The following is a 23,382-nucleotide window of genomic DNA, read 5'->3' as shown; positions in this document are numbered from 1 at the left end:
ATATAATTTCAGAGCAAATGAATGAAAAGGAATTACAGTACTGTATGAACAACAAAATAAAATACAAGCTTCCTGTTCATCATATACTCACAGCGCTTGAGTCGTGACTCTCTCTGAAATATTTGAACCAAGACTCACTCAGCAATAGCTCCCTTGCTTGTGTCTGACATATTAATAGTATAACAGTTACTAGTGTGTTTCAATGCAAAAAACTGCACTTCATTCCTTGAGCCATCTTAAATCACATTGTATTCCTTAACTACTGACATACACTCATTGTGCTGTTAGGTACAGTTGGTAAAATAAGTATTTATTGTTTCCTCTCATTGCTAAATCTACAACTTCCACCGTCAAGTTCTCTCTCCTTACTATCCAGAGAGAGCCATGTTTATATCACTTTCAAAATAAAACAGAAACAAATAACCTTTAATAGCAATAAGAGTAATAAATAAATAAATAAAAATCACCCACAGAGTAGGCGAAGCAGAACTCAATGGAACTGGCTTGTGTGAGTCGCAAGGAGTGGCTTAGTGACTGGACAGGGGTGGAGTGATGCGCGCGCAGCTTTGCCGGATACAAAAGAAAGACATACAGTTACAATATATATATATATTTTTTTTTTTTTCTTTTCCATATTTATTTTACTTGGCACTTGGTGGTAGCTGGCGGGCCGGATATGGCCCGCCAGTTGAAGAGCCCTGCTTTAGGCTAAAGGAAGCTCTCCGTTTGTAAGCCTTATTCAAAAGGTGACATGTGTGAACTTCAAGTTCCTGGGTAATTTCACCTCAACAGTGTCTTCTGGGCCAAAGCATGTTACTGGTTGAAAAGCATCCTCCAGGTGAAGTTACCAAGGACGTACAAGACAGTCTAACAGCATGGCTTCCAAACAGATTTTACTTTAACTTTGAGTAGTAGCAGATACCAGCTTTTAAAATTAAAATACATGTTTTTCAAAACTGCAAATTTGAAATCAAAATAATAAATGGATGTGCATGGTGGGGAAAACGTATGAAACGATGTTGTTTACTACAGCTACTTTAACTGATCCCAGTTTAAGGGCAATCGTTGCTCAGATTTATAAAAAACGAAAAGCGGGAGGGGAGGTATTTTCTTTAAACTGGCAATTTTTCTGATAAAACCAATTTGTTTGTGTTTTTAAAGGCTTTCATGCTCACATTTCGTAGGAGCACTACGCATTAATTATATGCTTCAGACCACTTGTAGCTATACAGTGTATGCTGGCACTCACTTCATCTGATGAGAAAGATAAACTTACTGGGCCATACTTAATTTTCAGAAAGTAAAAGTCATTTAAACAATATAAAACAAGCAAGGAACTCAATGGAGCACTTAACTGCACCACAGTTTTGTTATCATTTTATTACGTAGGGTCCAATGAATACACAAAATAAGCAGATTGAACAGAGCAATAAAAGCAAGAAAATACACTACAAAGGCTGGACTTACATTATCAAATCCTCCCAACCTGTGAACCAGTCTGTACAGCTTGAAAAGGTTCAGGTTTCGATATCCCAGTACTGGCCGCTTGTTAATAGGAGTACCTGTAGGTCAGAGCGGTAACAATTAAAAAAAGACAGCATATAATTTTACTCAACCTTGAACCATCAATAAATATAAAACACTCAATAGCTGTACATTTAACAATGCTAAAAGATACTGTAAAATCCATGACAAATGTTTCGACTAAAAATCCTTCTCTGATAAACCTAGAACCACTTCAAAATGTATGGACTATATTTCAGTGACTACAGACCTGTAAATAACCATTTGCTTGGAAAACATATTGCCCTTAACTGGGCAATTCTACTCTTGTACACCTTTATTGTGTGCTTTCTTTCTATTGAATGAATTAAATCGAATAATTAAATATAGGTTTTAATACGTGCCTTGATACATTCCAACCACATCTGTTACTGATAGCTACATTACTGGTATGACGCTGCACACCTATTCTTTTATCCGTCAGGAGCTTCAGTAATGTACAGCCATAGTCAGACTTTGGGCTGCAGCAGCAGGCTTAGCGTGATTAATGGGTCTGTTCAGACAATATATGTAATTGTTGCAATACAAGATAAATTATACAATTAGTAATTTTTAATTACTCGTTTACATGTGCCCATGCTTTTGCTATACAAGTTTAAATTGCATTATATTGTATATTGTGAATCACAGCAACAGCTGTGGTAAAACATACAGGATATTTTCCTGAATAGGCGATCATTACCTCTGTCCTCCATGAACTTGTACAGCTGCTGCAGAAAGTTGTCCGATTCTCCTGGAAAAGGCTCTACTTCCTCCTAGGGACACAAAACAGATATTTTAGAAATGAAAAACCTTAAAACTACATTTCACTCCATTCATTACAGTTTCTGGCACTTGCTAAAGAAGGATGTAACTCAAGGCTGCTCAGTCAAACTAAAGGGTGTGTAGTAACTATGTACATTTGCATTCGATTGACACCTGTCCATTCTTAAAGCAATACACTTACACGTAGCTAAGGAGAATAAACAGGCCTATGTGAAAAAGTAAAAATTGAGAAAATGAAAGAAAATAGTTTATAACAATCTGTTTCTCAAAAGTTGTTGAAATATTTTTTGTATTTAACATTCATATTTCACTTCATAATTTCAGATATTTTATATATCGGAGTGAATTAAAGCATTTTGTACTGAAAAGATTGTAGGTGTGCAAGAAACCAGACTGACATATCTAGACTAAAGAGAAAAAGTAAAAAAAACAATACTATAATAAACTGCACTTCATACTTTCATTTCAGCTAACACACGAGGCACAGTCAATCAGAATTGCATGAAAACAAAATAAACAAATCTTCATTAAATTGCCTGTGCCTTTAAAGTTCGTAGTCTATAGGCACGCTAGAGGCACACTCATTTGCTCTTGTTAGTGACAGTCAATGTTTCTAGCTGCCCATCACAGACCTTTTGCTTTAAGTCAAAAGGACAGGCAGCTTCAGTCTCTGCCTGTCAACTACCTCTTAAAAACAGACTCTGAGAAGTAATTACCAGTTAACGGAAATCCTGATTTGGCCAATAAAAATTAAGAGATTAACCCTTTGAGGACCTGGATCGTGTTAACACGATCATACTGAAGTGGGCTTCAACAGCGACAGCGTGGGAGAAGTATTTTGTGGAAAAGAGCAGAGCAGTTTAAAAGCAGTTTGAAAGCAGGCTGACAGCTGCAGAAACTAAAATTAAAACTTGCAACAACAAAAAACAAATAAATCTGTAATCGGAGACACCTGCATGATCCAGGAACTCCGAGAAAACCCAGCAGAGCTAAACAAAGTGTGTGTAAAATGCTGCAAGATCCAGGACTTCAATGAATAAATAGGCTAAAAATAGAGCTGCACGAAATGAGAGCGCTACAGGAGTCTGAGCAGGTGGCACAACCGAAAACCACCAGGAAGATAGAAAAGGTTCGAAACAGTTTTTCTAACAGTTTAGTGTTGGTGTGTGTAAAACCTGGACTTTTGGTTGCGGGTCAAACCCGAGGATTACAGCATTTATTATTTGGCGTTTGCCTTCGGGCTCTGGACATTATCATTCATTAAATAAATCACACTTGCACCTGAAAGCAATTGTCTGTGTGATTAATCTGTAATCACCTGTTTTCCCTCACCACTTTGCCACAGCATAAAGGGGCATGCTTTGATTTAGTCTTTTTAAATAACAAAAGGCAGAATAACCAAAACAGAGGTCAGAGAATCATTGGCAAACTCGGATTCTGACTAAAGCTAAGGTTTACAATTTTAAGAAGGCAAAATATGTAGGAATGAAATAGAGACTAACAGAAGTAGACTGGAGTAAAAAAAAAAAAAAAAAGGCAAAAAAACAAATATATCCCAAAAGTAGACAAATCAAAATCTAAAACAAAATGGTTTAACAGATACATTTTAAAAAATATTCTGAGAAAAAGGCAGTTTACAGAGCATTTAAAAGGGACCAACAACAAAGTACTCAGAAAGAGTACTTGAAACTTCAAAACACAAGTCAAAAAGGAACTTAGAAAGGCCAAGAGAGATAGAAATGAACACTGCCAAGGAGGCTAAAACCAATTCCAAAAAGTTTTTCCAGTATTAACAGCAAAAGAACATCCAAGGAGGAAGCAAAATGTTTAAGAGATACAAATAGCAACATCATATATAAAGAGAAAAAAATATATGAAATGATTACTTTTCACAAATTTTTACAAAGAAGGATACGGACAACATGCCCCACATGCCAACCTGTTCCTATCCAGTTTTAAATAACTTTAGCATAACAGAGGCAGAAGTGTTAAAGGGACTAGGAGCTCTTAAAATAAATCCCCCTGGCCAGATGAGATCCTCTCAATAGTACTCAAAAAAAAGAAAAGTTATTTACAAACCGGTAACTAAGATCATGTAAGTCTCTTGAGACAGGGGTTATACTGACAGACTGAAGAATTGCAAACATAACAGCAATACACAAAAATGGAGAAAAAACCACACCAGGTAACTACAGACCAATAAGCCTGACTTCTATTATATGTAAACTTATGGAAACTATAATAAGATCCAAAATGGAAAATTACCTATAGGGTAACAGTATCCTGGGAGACAGTCAGCATGGTTTTACGAAAGGGAGATCGGATCTAACTAACCTGTTTGATTTTTTTGAGGATGCAACATAGGCAATGGATAATTGCAAAGCATATGACATGGTTTATTTAGATTTCCAGAAAGTTTTTGACAAAGTCCTGCATAAAAGATTAATTTTAAAACTGAACACAGTAGGGATTCAAAGAAATGCATGCACATGGATTAGGGAGTGATTAACATATAGAAAACAGAAAGCACTGATTAGAGAAGAAACCTCAACATGGAGCGAGGTAAACAGTGGAGTACCTCAGGGATCAGTATTAGGCCCTCTGCTCTTCCTAATCTAACCGCTGGAATGTTGAACTGCTTAACTGTGAATTCAATTTTAAATCAATCTGTGCAATACCGGCTTTTACCCTTAACATTCTAATCTACAACTAAAAACGCTACATAAACATTGATACTTTCGGACTCTGGTCTAGAGACAAGGAAAATCATGTCTGTGACAGGACACCGTAATGAAGGCTCAATTCGCAATTTATAAAAAGCTTGTGCATGTTTTACTACCGTAAAACATGTGCTGAGGGTTCTGAATTCTTGGATGGGATTTAGAAAACACGCACACTGGCATAAACACGCAATAAAGACATGATTCGCAGGGGCAAGGTCTCTGAGCGCTTTAGCATATGTAATTCTGGGGCACTTCTGAATGAAGCCGCTAAAATTGGGAGGGGATTTTGCAAATGAGGTCTAAATAAAATATTTAGTCTAATTTCTGAAAGGTGCCGGTAACTGCAGGCCTCGTATTTGCTGGATTATTTTAAGATTTGCTGGATTTTTATTTTTACTAAAAAACCTAAAAAACAGGCATTAACTGGCCGCAGTCAGGCAGTAGAGGCTATATACAAGAAAAGGTGATGTGGGAGGCTTGTCTGCAGCAAGGAGACATCATTTTCATGGACAATGAAACATTTAATAACATTTTGCAAAGAGCTCATTTTTTAACCCTTCTGATCAAGTCAGTTTGTAAATTACAGTTTATAATACCGGTACCTTATTGTTTTGCAAACTACAATTTTCAATACATATTTCACAGCTTACATGACAAAACAGAAAGACTGCAAAAAGAGGAAATTACAACAACATGGCAATCAGGGAGAACAACTGGTGTCCGTTTCCAGGGTACTGGATATAGCTGCTGTGTATGATTCGTTTACCTTTACTGAAAAGAGTAATCTGAACAGCTATTATGTATTCTACATGTTTATTAGTTGTACCAGGACTGTCATAGCTGATGCTATAAATCAGAGAGTCTCCTATCATATCGCGTGCGCCTGTCGCCACTGGTGTGAAAGGCAGTGTCACAGCAAACGTACCATTTTATCGCAGGACAAATCACAATGCATTTGGAGACCTTTAATGTCTGGCAGGTAATTTGTGCCAGGAAAACACACTCAACAGTCACATAAATTCAGTGGATTTTTCATTTTACTCAGTACCAGTGATTATTCTCGTCAAACATAGACCAAAACCTGAAAATATTTCTTGACCCAGAAGTCTCTATGGCTGCAAAATGTAAACATATATAATAGGGTTGTCAAGCGAATAAAAAAATGAATTGCGATTAATCTTGAGATGTTGTATCTCAGTTAATATTGGTTTTAATCACATATTTAATTGATACAATTACTGCATCCATCTCATTTAAGTTTGTTTTATTACAGATGCTATCATCATCCAAAAATCAACCCAGCATAAAAACCCTGTTTTCCTATTTCTGGATCCCATTTGTTAGTCCCTCTTTATAGTTTTATATTTATTTACAATCCAGCATTTGTTGTGAAATTGTTTGAACCAACTGCTAAATCACAATGGAGTCAGTGTATTACCCACCTTACTGCATTTAAAATGACCAGTTTCCTTACTCATAAACTGATGTTTTTCATTGCAGTTAAAATAATAATGTGCAATTCTCAATTCTCTTTTATTAATAACTTGAAATTGCCTAAATCAAACCTAACATTCACTGAGTAACGGTTATATACTCTAAAATTGTAAATAACATCATTTAAAATAAATGTGGTTATTGAAATAAAACAAAAGCTACAATTTTAACGGGTCTAAAGTCGGTAGCTATCCACTTTGCAACAGCACCGGTTATAGCATCGTACTTAGCTTGATTCATGGGTTTGCAAAGATCCTGAATTTCCAAAAGAGTATTCTGTCAAAACTGGCGGGTTTCATGTGTTGTTGTATTGTTGTTGTCTGTAGCAAAAGAACTACTAGAAAGTGTATTGTGAGAAGTGAAAGCGTGTTTAGCAGCACACAAGTGGTACAGCAGACTAGATGCACTTCTGTGATACTGGAACTCACTTTGACAGTAGCCCTCTTTCTATCCAATGTCAGACTGTTTAAAAAAAAAAAAAGAAAAAACTTCCCATTCACAAGTCCTTCAGTTTGAGTACTTTGCTACTTAATATTGTTCAGTGATTAATTTTATATTCAAACAATGACTACACTAATTCAATCGTGGCATGCACGATTAATATTTTTTTTTTTTAACATAGTAACATATATCCCAAGCTGTAAATTCAAGATTAGAGTTGCTGTACGATTAAAAAAATGTGCAATCATGACATATATCAGTAGTAACAGAATAGTATAGAAAATTAATTACCAAGTTTCACAAGCCTGGGATAAGCTGTTCTTGAGACCTATTCACAAACCAGATGTATGGATGAACAGACACCTCTCGTTACATCAAGAACCTAATATTCCTCATAACTTCTGCCAAACAATGTTAATACCGAGTTTCGTGACATTTGGATAAGCAGTTACCCAGATAAAGGAGAGCACATGACCAAGATGGGAAGAGGTATGGGCAGAAAGCGGTTTTCCCGATATACAGAGATACTTTTTAAGTGTGACATCCGTAAGTACATACGACCGCCTCCGCAATGGTATGACCCCATCGCATTAACTTATAAAAATCACAAAAAAACGAATACTGTTCTCAGCATCTACTATTAAACACAAAAGAACTATGCCACATGTTCAATGCACAGAATTACATCTACAGTACACACAAGATATTTTTGAATTTGACTAATCCTTAAGTCACTGGTTGACTTTGTATATGTACATTTATAATACAGTATACAGTAAAATAAACAAATACAGAAATAGTCAACAAAATGATCGCCCCATTTCACATTAGTATTTTTTTTGTATCTTATCATATTTCCATTATGGCTTTGGGCACAAGCCTGAAATCAAAAACACATGCTGGTTGTTAAGGCAACTTTTGTGGTCCAGGCAGTATTAAAAACAATATGCAATCTGGATTCTCCAGATTGGAGAGCAGCAAGTAAACTCAAAAAACATTTAACAAGAGAAATTAATTCAAAATTTAAAACATTTAGGAAGAGAAATTAATTCACGTGTTGTAGTGCACATTTTGAATTACACCACGCATTAGCTATTTGTTTGTCAGGTTACGCACACATCCCCTAAATTACATAAAATATAATTTCTACAAGTTTTGCTACTTAGAATTTATATTTGTGTGTATGTGTTTGTGGAACATCTAAAAGTTACATTTCATTAACACTAGAACAGCCTTTTACAATACGTTTTTATTTTGAATATAACCTACAATATTCAGCTTTTAGACAGACAGACAGACAGACAGACACACGCACACAAACCTGTTATCTCTACTGGACCTGACAGACATCAAATCCTTTGTTTTGTGCAAGGTAGGAGAGATTTAAACTTGAAGCTAGCCACAGCACTTCAGATGAAAAATTTTGATCAGAAAACTGCAAAGCTGCAGGCTGCAGCAGCTCAATCTGGATTCTGTGCTGTGAGTGACAGACACACAAGATAATGTTACTTTCGTTTTAACAGTTTTGTATGTGCATACACCTGTTTACACACTAGTTTCTTTTTAAATGTTACTTTTATTATAGTTTTTAATTTTTTGAAGTAGTGCTTTATATGTGGTAAGTTAGAAAATAAACCCTTTTATGTTTAATTGTTCATTTAAATATGGCGTTTCGGCTGTGCAGAAGTTTGATATGATGTGCTTGAATAAAACTTTTGAGTTGTATCCGAGTTTGTCTTCCTTTTTAATATTGATGGTGTTTAAAATGTACCCGCGGTTGTAGGTTGAGTATAACTGCGGCGGTTCTAGTTTAGTAGTCCATAAATGTACTCTGTGTGTGTGTGTGTGTGTGTGTGTGTGTGTGTGTGTGTGTTTGTTGGGGGGGTGTCTATGTTTTGTACGGCCTTTCTGCTGGAGAGTAGGTGATTAAGTCAGAAAAATGGGATCTCATGAGCCACAAGCACGATTCCTGCTCCAGTTTACATGGGTTTTTACAGCAATTTTTATCATGAGAAAGCGATTGACCCTGCACTTAAAGTCACGCTGCCAAAAGGATGTCCTTTTGCTGATTCACGATATATTCGCGTTTCCGCAATTTTCAAGTGCATGTAAACCAAGCCAATGTTACCCCATAGAGTATTAGAACAATTTAACCAGAAGTTACTTAAATGCTTTTTTTTTCTTTTCTGAAAATGTCCTTTTTATACATTGACTGTCCAAAAAAATTTGAGAATGTACATGAAAATCCACTTGTCTACTAGTAGCCAAACTTACGTGGTCATGCAACGTGCCCCGTTATAAACTAAAACTATACACGAGTTGTGCATAAGCGCTGTGTGCCACTATTCAGCAAAACATGAGAAAGCAGAAACACCTCAGCTACTTCACAAGTGGCATGATAGGAGTCCTTTCATGCAGCTTTTATCATTTACAACTACTAAATGTGAACTAAAACGTATATCACTGTAACCTACATGCACAGCATGTAGAATAGCATCTAGCCACATTAAAAAAACACAGAACTAGCTCCCAAGACATAGGCTTCAATAACCAGTCAATCAGGTAGAAGTACAATGAAAAAGCGGCCTAACTTTTGACAGTATATACTGCATCAACAAATAGCAAATAATTTGGTGCTTGAATTTCATACCCACAATTCATTACAAATGGATAAGCAATTTTCTAAATACATTCAGCAATTTAAGTGTGACGCAGACAGGCAGTACAGCCCCCACATACTCCCCTCCCAGTGTATGACTAAGTTGTGCTAAAGAAGGTCTTTAGCAAGTTTTATCTCAATTGGACAAACATTTCTCTAGTGCAATAAGTATGTAAGCGTGCACACATGCAAGCTATTCTCCACAATATCCTTGTCAATGGAGATAGGTACCTCCTGGCAAGGGAATTAAAATGTAACTGAGCGACAAATTGCAATACAGATGATGTATACCACACCCCAAGATCTAAACTGCAACATTGACATTTAAATCACAATGTGCGGAATTGCAGCCTAGATGAGAAATACAATTATTTATTTTTTTCATATTCAGCAACTTATTACGTACAGCAAGTTTTTATTTATTTATTTTTATCTCATTCTGCTCTACAAATTTCAGAAACACTTTGACACACTGTTGTGCATTATATATTTTCTCTATAACATACAGTACCCCTGAAGGATATTTCATTATCCTTTCGTATTGGCAGCTACAATCCACTTTGATGTGGTCAGTCTTGGTGTTCCAAAGCTAGACAAGCAGTCGTTTTAAACCGGACTGATTTATTGTATTTATTACCTCATCCTCCTCACTGCTAGCATCCTCCTCTTCCTCCTGGTCATCGTCTTCCTCACTGCTGGAGCTCTCCTCTTTCAGCTCTATCCTCCAGTTACTGGGAACAGCTCCACTCTTCAAGAACTCCAGAGCCCGATCCAAAGCTGACGAGGAAAGAGACACAGAAAGACCTGAAGTATTTAAACCTTTAGGAAAGAGGAGAGGCAAGTCATCTTTCCTGGAGGCCCAACTGCTATAATTCAGTTACATGAAAACATTTGAAAGTTTGAGAGTTTGCCCAAGTTAAATTTAATATATTAATAGAGGAAGTAAACAGTATACAAAATCATCAGTAAGTAGATTCACATGTATTTTTCATACTTTTACATTTGTATTGCTGTGCACTAGGTGGTGCTGGTGCTTACTAAAATAAAATCACTTTTGCTGATCTAGCCCACACTAAATATGTTTATGGCAGAACCAAAGAGCACTACAATATTTGAGTATTTCAAACAAGATCCACTCAGAATGACTACAAACATTATTAGCAGGTAAGAGGAAATTAAAAGATTTGATGCTTATTTTTTTCTTTTACCACCTTCACAATGACATTTTCACTAAATAAGAAAAAAAGGGTTACAGTTGATATACAAAAAATGATTCTATTGCACATTATAAATTGGCCTATTCAGAGACACACACAAGCAATTGAATAAAAAAAGCCAACATGAGGATACCTTTTTGTAGAAAAAACCCTGTACTTTTAATGTACCCTGGTAATTTGTGCTATTTAGGGGAATGTTAATATGCTATGTATGGTTATTTTTGTTAAATACTACCATTTTGAGGTTTTTGACACCCCTGGCTTAGAACTTACTTGGCAGCAAGCAAATCTTAACAGTCCCAATTCAAAACTGGTTTAATTTTATTCTGTTCCTGATTGAAACAAAACGATTTCAAATCAATTTCATAATAATTTTGTATAAACAGTCAAACCAATAAACTGAATGCACTGTATTTCTTCCAGTTTTGGTTATGCTGGGGTCTAACGAGACAGCACAAGCTAGGCAGGTCTCCAAAAACGTTGCTCTGTACCCTTTAGGATTGATTAATCATTCTTGTATGGACAAGAGGAATGTATGTAAAAGAGGTCAATTCCTCTGGCCATTATGCCATCTTGTTTCAAGATAGCAGCTCTATTACATAGCTTCCAATATGTGTTAACAATAGGTAGACCAATCAGAGTGGTAGTCTGAAAAGCAAAATGGTGTGCACTATTTTTTTCTACAGTAAGTTTGAATGAGCAGGACCAAAATTCAGCTCATCTCTCAATTCTGGTTAAGTTTAACAAGCAGTTCTGAAAAAGGACTTCATGATCAATTCATATGGTTACACAGAGAGAGGATGTGAGTTTTAATCAAGTCTTCAATGTGTGACCTACTTGCAAATCTAGCATTCATTTCTCCCTTAACATTTCACCAGTTTTTTCTGCCAGTTCTAAAATATTAGCACGTAAGAGGTGTATTATAAGCAGTAAGAAAAAGGTAGCCCCACTTCCCTGCAAAACTAGAATTCCAAGATAGAGAGGATGGACACCGCCAAGAAAACTGGTTTGCCCAAAAGATATGCTGGGTGTCACCTGCCACTTTACCACAAGTCTATTCTGTGGTCTCCTTTGATCTTTGCAGCTTCCTACATCTTCTACGTTTGGTTGATTGTCTTTCAAACTTTCATAGGCTGGACTCAAACTATCTTTGCCAATTAGAGTGTACTGCAGGGTCCCTAAATTGCTGATAGAATGATTTTTATTTTTTTATTATTATTATTTTAGATGTCATCTCTGCTTTACTGCCATGATACAGGGAAACAAATTTGTTTTTAGGTTATTTAGTGTTGACACAAACACAGTAGTATCCTTGTGTCTGTGCTATTTTGGGATTGCACTGCCTTTGGCAGAGACACGTAAAGTCAAGGAGGAATTATTTAATATATAGATGATACTGAATGATCGTTCGTGGTATACACTTTTTATTTGCTACAAGGAGGCTGCCCTAGTAAACCAGGAACCCAGACAGGGATTCAGGGATTATTTTACCTGCCAGATTTTTACTTTCATTGTCAAACCCTGTTTATGGCCACTTCGCAGCAGTCTTCTAACATAGAACCTTGAGCTCAGGCTGTCAGTTTGAAGCATCTCTATTGTTTCCTACCATTACTGGTGCTAATAAAGGGGCTACATGCTGTTCAGCGAAGTTTCTCACAAGCAAATCTGTAACTGGCATTTCTTGACTAAACTCAGGAAATCGGGGTCCAAATCAAAAGAAAAATTACTTCAGACATCTTAAAAGTTGTATAAAACGTGTATCGGTGACAGTATTGTTTGAACTATCAAAACGCAGCTCAGTCCTGAATTTCAGCAGCACAACGCTGGATTGGTATGTATGCAAAGCCACATTCAATTACTTCTGAAAGATAGATGATGTCTTCTGAAGCATCAGATGAAATCAACACCAGTTTTGCTCTGATAGTGAAAAAAGCAAGGTGTGAAAATGAGAATGATGGATTTTTAGCAACTCACAGATACAGGTTATTCCTTTGCTCTTCTCCATATGAAAACAAACAATCACATAGCAATTACATAATTTATTGTAGGTATGAATACATCCAATTTATTTCTGTTTTTAACAATAATTATATAAATGATAATGTGACCTTTTTATGCATCATAGAAGTACCCTATGAGGACCATCACATGCAGTGGGTGAGCTTTGAGTCACAAGGCGAAGCTGTGCCTTCAACCACCCAAGAAGTGGCGATATCCCTCAACAACATACGTCCTGGAGTGCCATATTGTGATTATACAATAGTTATGCAGCCATTTTGAATTAAAAAAAATAAATAAAAAGTTTTAAAATATATTTTAATGAAAATATATGTGATAACATTCCGCCCAAGAAAGTAGATCTCCAACCGTGTTTAATATTAAACAAATACATATGTAGATAATAAATTGATAATACTAATTTTTAAAACTGTCACAGATCATTTTTGAACACTGAGGGCAGGTTTACTAAAGTGTTGCGCAAACGAGTCGGAAGTCTTGGATGAAATGTACTAGACGGGCACAATGCTAGATGAATATGTAATTATGGGCGTTTCTGCATAAATTAGCAAATAGTGGGTGAAGACAGTGCAAATCAGTGTTCTCAAATATTACAATGAAATGTACAAAAGCTGCAGACAATTGCATCAATTTTTTATGAAGCCATGTTTTAAACAGTCACAATTGTTGTTGGTATTTCTGGGGTTACCTTTTCTCGTGCACTGCCAGTTGTGCTCAAAGCATTTTTGAGGGGAACAGCCAAATACCTACTTTTCTCTAAAAGCAGGGTGTACTTAAAAGTCTTGAAATAAATGTCTATGACATTTCTGGTTGCCCCAACCCCTCCAACTTATAGGCTACTCCTGATAATACAAATCAGTTGCATTATGCAACATTTGTTGCTGGTCCCTTGAAATTCGTATTAACGAGAACTGACTGTCCTCCTGTAAGTATCATAACTTGTCAATGCGGCACCATGATCTATTTTGTGTTCATTATCTATTTTGTTCATTATCTATTTTGTGTTAATTCCCTAATCAATGCATTTGTATTACTTTATCTCTAATTTCTGTAGAATGCTCTTTGGTCTTCATTTTCCTTCAGATTCACAGCCTTACCAATGATCCTTCAACAGTGGGGTTTTTAGCCAGAAAATGTGACAGCAACTTTAATGGTTCACAGGTGGAGGCCAATGGTAAAGTAATTGCGTCCTCTTTTGGGCAATTTCTTTCATCGGTGCAAACTGGGAGCTTCCACAGCACAGGGGTTGAATACTTATGCAAGCAAGATATTTCAGTTTTTTTGTTTTTCATAAAAATATTTCCCAACATAAAACCAATGTCACCTTACAATAATTGATTCTGAGTTTCAGTGTTTAAAAATAAAATATCAAACAGAACGAAATGTCAATGTACCATTTGTAATTCGGTAATATGAGAGAATTGGGCATGGGTCTGAATACTTTTGCAAGGCACTGTATATATATATATATATATATATATATATATAGATAGTACTGTGCAAAAGTTTTAGGCAGGTGTAAAAATATGCTGCAAAGTAAGAATGTTTTCAAAAATAGACATGTTAATAGATTATATTTATCAATTAACTAAATGCAAAGTGAGTGAACAGAAGAAAAATCTAAATCAAATCCATATTTGGTGTGACCACCCTTTGCCTTCAAAACAGCATCAATTCTTCTAGGTACACTTGCACAAAGTCAGGGATTTTGTAGGCATATAGTCAGGTGTATGATTAAACAATTATACCAAACAGGTGCTAATGATCATCAATTCAATATGTAGGTTGAAACACAATCATTAACTGAAACAGAAACAGCTGTGTAGGAGGAATAAAACTGGGTGAAGAACAGCCAAACTCAGCTAACAAGGTGAGGTTGCTGAAGACAGTTTACTGTCAAAAGTCATACACCATGGCAAGACTGAGGCCAGCAACAAAACACAAGGTAGTTATACTGCATCAGCAAGGTCTCTCCCAGGCAGAAATTTCAAGGCAGACAGGGGCTTCCAGATGTGCTGTCCAAGATCTTTTGAAGAAGCACAAAGAAACGGGCAACGTTGAGGACCGTAGACGCAGTGGTCGGCCAAGGAAACTTACTGCAGCAGATGAAAGACACATCATGCTTACTTCCCTTCGCAATCAGAAGATGTCCAGCAATGCCATCAGCTCAGAATTGGCAGAAAACAGTGGCACCCTGGTACACCCATCTACTGTCTGGAGAAGTCTGGTCAGAAGTGGCCTTCATGGAAGACTTGCAGCCAAAAAGCCATACCTCCAACGTGGAAACAAGGCCAAACGACTCAACTATGCATGAAAACACAGGAACTGGGGTGCAGAAAAATGGCAGCAGGTGCTCTGGACTGATGAGTCAAAATTTGAAATATTTGGCTGTAGCAGAAGGCAGTTTGTTCGCCGAAGGGCTGGAGAGCGGTACACGAATGAGTGTCTGCAGGCAACAGTGAAGCATGGTGGAGGTTCCTTGCAAGTTTGGGGCTGCATTTCTGCAAATGGAGTTGGGGATTTGGTCAGAATTAATGGTCTCCTCAATGCTGAGAAGTACAGGCAGATACTTATCCATCATGCAATACCATCAGGGAGGCATCTGATTGGCCCCAAATTTATTCTGCAGCATGACAACGACCCCAAACATACAGCAAAAGTCATTAAGAACTATCTTCAGCGTAAAGAAGAACAAGGAGTCCTGGAAGTGATGGTATGGCCCCCACAGAGCCCTGATCTCAACATCATCGAGTCTGTCTGGGATTACATGAAGAGAGAGAAGCAACTGAGGCTGCCTAAATCCACAGAAGAACTGTGGTTAGTTCTCCAAGATGTTTGGGCCAACCTACCTGCCGAGTTCCTTCAAAAACTGTGTGCAAGTGTACCTAGAAGAACTGATGCTGTTTTGAAGGCAAAGGGTGGTCACACCAAATACTGATTTGATGTAGATTTATCTTCTGTTCACTCACTTTGCATTTTGTTAATTGATAAATATAAACTATTAACATGTCTATTTTTGAAAGCATTCTTACTTTACAACATTTTTTCACACCTGCCTAAAACTTTTGCACAGTACTGTGTGTGTGTATATATATATATATATATATATATATATATATATAGAACACCTGCTCTTTCCATGAAAGAGACTGACGAGGTGAATCCAGGTGGAAGCTATGATCTCTTATTTATGTAACCTGTTAAATCCACTTCAATTCATGTAGATGAAGGGGAGACAGGTTAAAGAAGGATTTTTAAGCCTGACAAAATTGAGACAAGGATTGTGTATGTGTGCCATTCAGAGGGTAAATGGGCAAGACAAAAGATTTAACTGCCTTTGAACAGGGTATGGTAGTAGGTGCAAGGCGCGGAAGTTTGAGTGTGTCAAGAACTGCAACGCTGCTGGGTTTTTCACACTCAGCAGTTTCTCGTGTGTATCAAAGATGGTCCACCACCCAAAGGACATCCAGCCAACGGCAGGCCAGTGGGCGAAAATTGCTCATTGATGAGAGGCCAAAGGGGGCTGACATGAATTGTGCAGAGCAACAGACAGGCTACAGTTAGTCAACTGACAGTCCAGAACAACATTGGTGCCGAAAGACCCATAAAAGAATGCACAACTCATCGTACTTTGACACGAATGGGGTATGGCAGCCGACGACCTATCAGAGTTCCACTTCTTTCAGCAAAACGCAAGAAACTGCAGTTGGCTAAGGAAGGAAAACACTGGACACTGGAGGATTAGAAAAACATTGCTTAGTCTAATGAATCCCTGTTCCTGCTGTTTCACGCTGATGGGAGGACTAGGGTATGCAGAAAACCACGAGTACATGCATCCATCATGCCACGTGTCAACATTGCAGGCTGGTGGTGGTGGTGTGATGGTGTGCAGTGTGTTTTCATGGCACACATTGGGCCCCTTCATAAAAGTGGAGCAACATTTGAATGCCACAGGATATCTGAACATCACTGCCAATCAGGTGAATCCCTTCATCCATCTGCTAATGGATTTTTTCAGCAGGATAATGCCCCATGCCACAAGGCTAGGATTGTCAACGAATGGTTCCACGAACATGACAGTGAATTCAGCTACTGCAGTGGCCTGCCCAATCACCAGATATCCATCCAATTGAGCATCTGTGGGATGAGATGGAACGAGCTATTCAGAGTATTGATCCACTACCAGCCAACTTGACACAACTGTGGGAAGCACTGGATTCAACATGGGCCAGCATCCCTGTGGAACGCTTTTGACACCTTGTAGAGTCCATGCCCCGACGAATTGAGGCTGTTCTGAGGACAAAAGGGGGTGCAACTCAACATTAGGAAGGTATTCCTAATGTTTTGTACACTTCGTGTGTGTGTAACAGTATTAAAATAGGTAAAATGAAGACGGAACAGAATGCATTGTACAGATGACGTTTACATTTAACAAAAACAAAATGTTATTTTGATTCTTGCACCCTTCCATGTATAGGCATTATCCTTCACGCACCCTCTGCTGCAGCAAACCACAACTCAACTTCTGCTATTTATTTGAACAATGTTGCATGACTCTCGCAGTGTATAATGCTAGAGATCTCACTAAGAAGATGCAACAAATATTTAAATTAGTATAATGCAGCTGTCTTCATTAACATATGTTTACTTTGTTAAGTGCTGCAATAAAAATGCGAACTGCGGTGTGTTTGCGCTGTGACTGGCCCATCTTCGTAAATCTACACGAGTGACATTTCCTTTGAAAACACAACCTTGAAAGTAGTTTATTTGGTCACTAGATGGCGCAACAGTAATGTAATTTTCAGAGGTAGAGGAGTAGTTTAACTGAACAGCAGAAGGCACTTAGCAGATTTCATGAGAAGAAAAAGCAGATATCTTGCAGGGGGGCCAGGAAGCTCTGTTTTGTTTTCCACAGTATGTAGCTCCAGTGTTTGCAACTGGAGAACGCTGGAGCCTAGTAAATGTTCCGTTACTGATGGAGTCAGTGATTCCAACATCGGAGAGAAAGTGCACAACTTTGCACCCAAGGCTGTGGTTAGAGTAAATTATGGTAAGCCCTGCTTCTTTGGATATGTGGTGCATCTTGCTATTTGAAAAGTGAACTCCCATGGGCTCCAGTGAATACCACATTTCTTGTTCATCAAGGAGAGTGTGAGGTATGCAATACGGGTGGCAGTAGAGGGCTGTAGCGTTTGGTGGCAAACAATTGATGTGACGAAGAAGCAAATTCATAAAGAATCAGCTACCATTTCATCAGACATGGTGAAGGAAAAATTACTGGCATAAGGCAAGTGGAGTAGTGATATGTTTGTTTACCTCTAATAAGGCTGCAGTTCCGAACCGTGGAGAGGTCTGGAGATTTTTTTCCTGGATCTTATTTGGACATATAAAGTTTTGAAGCTTGGCAAGTTTCAAGGACATCCTGAAGCCCAGAAATACCTTTATACATTCCAGTGACGGTAATGTTGAGCCAGGAGGCAGACACTACTGTAGTAGAGGACGTGTCATGTTTAATTTCTTCTTTTTTGCGCCATAATAGCAAAAAGAAGCCGACCAACACAGTCCTTAAGTGCAGCAGAGAATGACGATTCATAAATCTACAAGAAAAACAGCCACCATAAAGAAACATCTAAACAGAATGGTCTTTTGCTGTTCTGTCTTGTCTGATTTACAAGGCCATTTGACTAAATTTCCTTGATCCTAGAAATTAGTTTGAAACAAGCTGACAGTCAATAGTTGTGACACTGAAGATAAGCTGATCCGCCCATCTTTTTCTTTACACTTCCAATGAGCAAGGGTGCAGTAGTGTGGATGTACCCCTCATATTTTCAGGACACATTGCTGAAATGTCACAGCTTTGTAAACGTGCGGCTTTATTTTAACAAAGACACATACAGAGGTTTGAAAAAAACATAATAAAACACCTGTCGTAACAACACTAGGGTCACTATGGGCAGAAGTTTGACAAATGTTCTTTGTGAAACATTATTATATTTAGCAGTCTTGAGTTACTGTGAGCCTTGCACAGATCCAGTGTATTTCCTAATAGGAATAAAAATGGTACTTCCTTATAAAATTACAGAATACATGTCCGACAGTGACAAGGTGCTCGTGTCGTGTGTTAGTAACCGCTGCTTAGGCAACACAGAGAGAGGCATGAAGTTGGAGTTGAAACATATCTCAGGCGTGGAGGATTTACTCACCAACACAGAAAGTAAATAAACAAAGGGGTCATGTGATGTTACCAGCGATGGTAACGCACAGAGGGCAGATACAGGAAGCTGTACAAAAGGCAAAATAAAAACAAACACAGTACAAATACTACAAATAAAAGATGACACACATTGCGAGCGCTAGGCTTATAACCGAGGCATCCTGCTCCAGGAATCAGCTCACTACGTAACCCTCACTACACATTACATGGGATCACTGTCCCCTAAACTAACTTACTTATGAGCAGGTATTCATACAACGACTCCTGCTGCTTCATATGACCTTGGCAGGGCATTTCCTTCACAAGCCACGCTTCCAGTTTCAGGATTGCATAGCTCTCATTCCTACAGAGCGGGCTCTCTACTTTCGAGTATACGCAGCTCCCTCTGAGGCATGGTGTCGCAGTAGCCCAGAGCAATCTCCACCGGATGTTTTTAAACTGACGGACAGTCGGTCAAGACCCGCCCACCTGCTGATGGAGGATCAACACAGCCAATCACTTGCTGCCCTTCCCCTCAACCAAGCCTAGCAGACAGCAAGTCTCAATCGAGGGCCCGACTGTAAACAATAATTTAATCACACAAATCAACTCCAAAAATACACACAATAAGCCCATTTCCACATACAAATTACACCAACACTAATTACCACCTGTGCAGGGCAATCACCCTGCCACAACATGTCATGGATTCTGTTTGCATAACAAGTTAAAATCAGACATGTAACGCAGGGGTCGGATACCTCAACGTAACCAGGGGCCGCTGAGGCGGCCTGCAAAACAGCTTGTGGGCCGCCACCGACACAACTGAATAATTTTTAACTCAATTGTCAGGTTGTAATTCCCAAACAATATCAAATGTACTTACAGAAATACAGTGGGAAAAGCATGGAGTACAATTACATTGTATTTACTAAAAAAAGAAATCTTTGAACAAAGACATTACCGCTATACCGCTGCTATCGTTTTCTCAGTCAACAATATTAAACCACACAGAATTTAAACAGTGCTTAACACGAATCTGTGCAACAGCAAAGATAAAGAACTGTTTAAATGGATTTCATTTACTTTCTCAAAGAAAAAAAAAATCCAATGAAAAATAAGTGCGCAAATAGTATTTTGAAGCAGCCATAACACACAAATGCAGGTTTAATCTATTCCAATTTAACGTTACATGTGGTTATTAAATTGTAAATTTAGCTCCCAGCAAGGCAAAAAAAAACATTTCTCTAACAAATTAAAACAATTTATTTAATTTGGCCAACTTCACCTCTGTCGTTCCGCTGGACTCAGCACTTTGCATACAGTTACTGCATAAGCATTGATTACATACTTCCACGTAACACTGCCTAGCAACCATTGACAGACTGTGTGCGGTGTAAGAAAATCACTTCAACAACAACAGAAGCTAGCTGCGCAAGTGCCAAGGCGGCAGATATATACTGATAAAGAAACTCAGAGGGGCCGCCACCAAACCTCAAATGGGCCACGGGCCACCACTTGCCGACCCCTGATGTAACGGACAGTCCCTTTATCCAGTATGTGCTACACACAACAGATATGGAGCTGGTCAACAGCCTGATACATCCATGCGTTACCTACAGGGCACTGATTAGAATGATGGTGCACCAGCACAAGTTCACCTGACGTAACCTGTTTATGGATAGGGAAAAGTAGCAACAAGTTATCATAGAGAAGATGATGGAATGCTTGGAACCGTGCACATCGGTTTTTACTATTTACCACTAAGAATGTGTTAACCATACTATTCCTTTCTCCGTGGACAACTGCCCATACTTTTTTCCCTGGAAGTTATAAACAACTCTGTACAAATAAAATAATGTAACGCGTTCCCTCCCCTCCTCAAAAACTCACACAGTAACATTGTACTCTATTTCTTACCTGGCTTCATGCCAGCTTCAGGTTTGGGAGCCATTTCACTATTGATTTCTCGGACATCCTTTCTCAAAACAACGTTGCTACAATAAAACAAAAAGCGCCATTAGCAGTGTCTGTGTGTAAGTCTAATTGAGTGAAATGATATATTGTTTGTGTCCCATAGCAAGAAAGGCCAATTTACTAACTTGTAGAAACAAGGACATTGTTGATGGGGGATACAGGAAAGCAGATATTTGGTGTGTGTGTGTGTGTGTGTGTGTGTGTGTGTGTGTGTGTGTGTGTGTGTGTGTGTGTGTGTGTGTGTGTGTGTGTGTGTGTGTGTGTGTGTGTGTGTGTACACACACACACACCACACACACACACACACACACACACCAAATATCTACTTTCCTGTATCTCCCATCAACAATGTCCTTAGACTTACTATTGAAATGCTGAAGTAGACAGAGGCGTTGTAACAAACTGAACCAGCCTCCTTGTCTCACCTCCAATCACTATACTGGTTGTTGGTTCATATTAATTCCACACTTGAGAAAAATCATTTCAAAAACATCTAGCCGGCCTAGCAGAATTTCACACGTTTCATTTGACAAATAAAAATAAAACAAAAGACCCCTGACGTGACAAGGGTAGGTAAACTTTATTATTATTAACGTATTTATTTTTAATAGTCTTTTGGAAACGATGTACGTCCCATTTAAAAAATAATAATCTATTATTTGTGTTAAGTTGTATTGCAAGTTAAACATACTCAAAATATAATGGAACTGCTAACTGTTAAAATGAGACCTTGGAAATAAAAATAAATAGGTCTCAGAACCTTCTTTTCTCTCACCCACACACAACAAATCTAGATACCAGATTTTAAGGCCATTACACTCGACCTGAATATACATATTTTATGTGGTCTTTGCTTTGTACATCAAAAAATAATAGGGACTTACAATTTTCCATCCTTGAATGAACGAACCAGAATGTTGTCTTTTTTCACAGCAACCTCATCATTGCAGTCTGGGGAGATAACCTTGAAATGTAAAACAAAAGGAAACAAAAAAGAGAACAAGTCCACCCATAATGTTAATTAAGACAATTTGCACTGGTTGACTGACATGTACAGCAAAAACCTCAAGCAGGAGGGCAAACATTCCTTTAATAAAGAAGCACAAGACAATTCAGAAAAGAAATGGAATCACACATCAATGAGCTAATAATAACTTATACTGCACACATCATTATTTGTTGTGACTAAACAAACAATCACTTTAGTTTGTTAAGATTTAAAACACTCCACACCGCTAGATTGGTCAAAGAGATTAAAACCAGGCCCCGATTACAGAAATTAACATTTTAGACCATGATGAAATGTACCTAATGTTGAAGGCAGCGGTTCAGATAATCTGCATACCTGCCGTTTTTATGTGTTAAAAATCAAAAATACGCACCGAGTTTAAATATAACGCGTAAAAATACGCATAGCACAGCTTGTCTGCCTCCCCTAAAACTTCCACTAAGAGCTACATCTCCCAGAAGACAATGGCTTCAGTTACTAGGAAACTGTACACAAGAAAAAACAACCCAACAAACATTATTCAATCTCTGGCTAGCTCTGTTGTCTTTGCAGCCAATCACAGTAAGAATAAGAAAAATTTGAAGCTACACAGGTTGAAGTGTAAACACCCCAGACCAGCTACAAATCCAACTGGAACCATCGTCAGAGGCAACCGCTAAAGAAAGGTGCCTATGATATTAAACTAACTGTTTTATAACTTATTAATGCATTTCATTATTTTATTTATCTGTATGACTTTATATTGAAGTTTAAACATGTTCATGGAGTTTAAGAATGTAATGTTAAAATAAGTAACGTAATTAATTTGCAGAGTCAATGTGATACCTCGAAAAAAAATTGCTGAAATGATAAGGAACCATTTTGAACACATGCGTGGTTGTACAGTAGTTCAAAGTAACATTGTAGTTAAAATGGAAGGCTCTTTAACGCCTACCCCATTACCATTAAAGATTGTACAGTATTTAATTGAGTTTACTCATGACTTTAAGGTAATTTTGCATGTTACCCCATAAAAATACATTGTACTCTGTGTTAAAATCTGGAAAGCTGGTTGCGGGCCTACATTGCTGTATATTTAATTTGTGTAACTTGTATATGCTATCAGTACTGACAAAATCTGACACTTACAAATATCTGTGTAAATAATTTGGAAAAAATAACAGTTCGTTTAAAAATTAGGACTACAGTGTTTAGAGATATCCTATGGTTCCACTGGAAACATTCAAAGTTTTTGTTTTTTTGTGACTTATACAGCAGTAGTTTTAGTTGCTAATGAATACAAACATTTTCCTCAATATTCCATGAGTAATGCGGTTTGCTCA

At 37.8% G+C, this 23,382-nt stretch overlaps 1 protein-coding gene across 4 annotated transcripts in view; it reads right to left on the bottom strand.

The window, feature by feature from the left end:
- arid4b (AT-rich interaction domain 4B) overlaps positions 1-23,382 on the bottom strand; it is a 109,860-nt gene that overhangs the window by 38,162 nt on the left and 48,316 nt on the right. For all 4 annotated transcript variants that reach the window (XM_041252887.1, XM_041252889.1, XM_041252890.1 and 1 more), the window contains exons 9-13: positions 21,936-22,015; positions 20,995-21,071; positions 10,283-10,422; positions 2,246-2,318; positions 1,468-1,562 (exon numbers count right to left, since the gene is read on the bottom strand). In XM_041252887.1, the coding sequence (XP_041108821.1) occupies positions 1,468-1,562; positions 2,246-2,318; positions 10,283-10,422; positions 20,995-21,071; positions 21,936-22,015 (465 nt within the window). The remainder of the gene's footprint in view (positions 1-1,467; positions 1,563-2,245; positions 2,319-10,282; positions 10,423-20,994; positions 21,072-21,935; positions 22,016-23,382) is intronic.

The sequence above is a fragment of the Polyodon spathula genome, chromosome 6, assembly GCF_017654505.1.
Source record: "Polyodon spathula isolate WHYD16114869_AA chromosome 6, ASM1765450v1, whole genome shotgun sequence".
Classification (NCBI taxonomy): domain Eukaryota; kingdom Metazoa; phylum Chordata; class Actinopteri; order Acipenseriformes; family Polyodontidae; genus Polyodon; species Polyodon spathula.
This window is presented reverse-complemented; position numbering and strand designations above follow the sequence as displayed.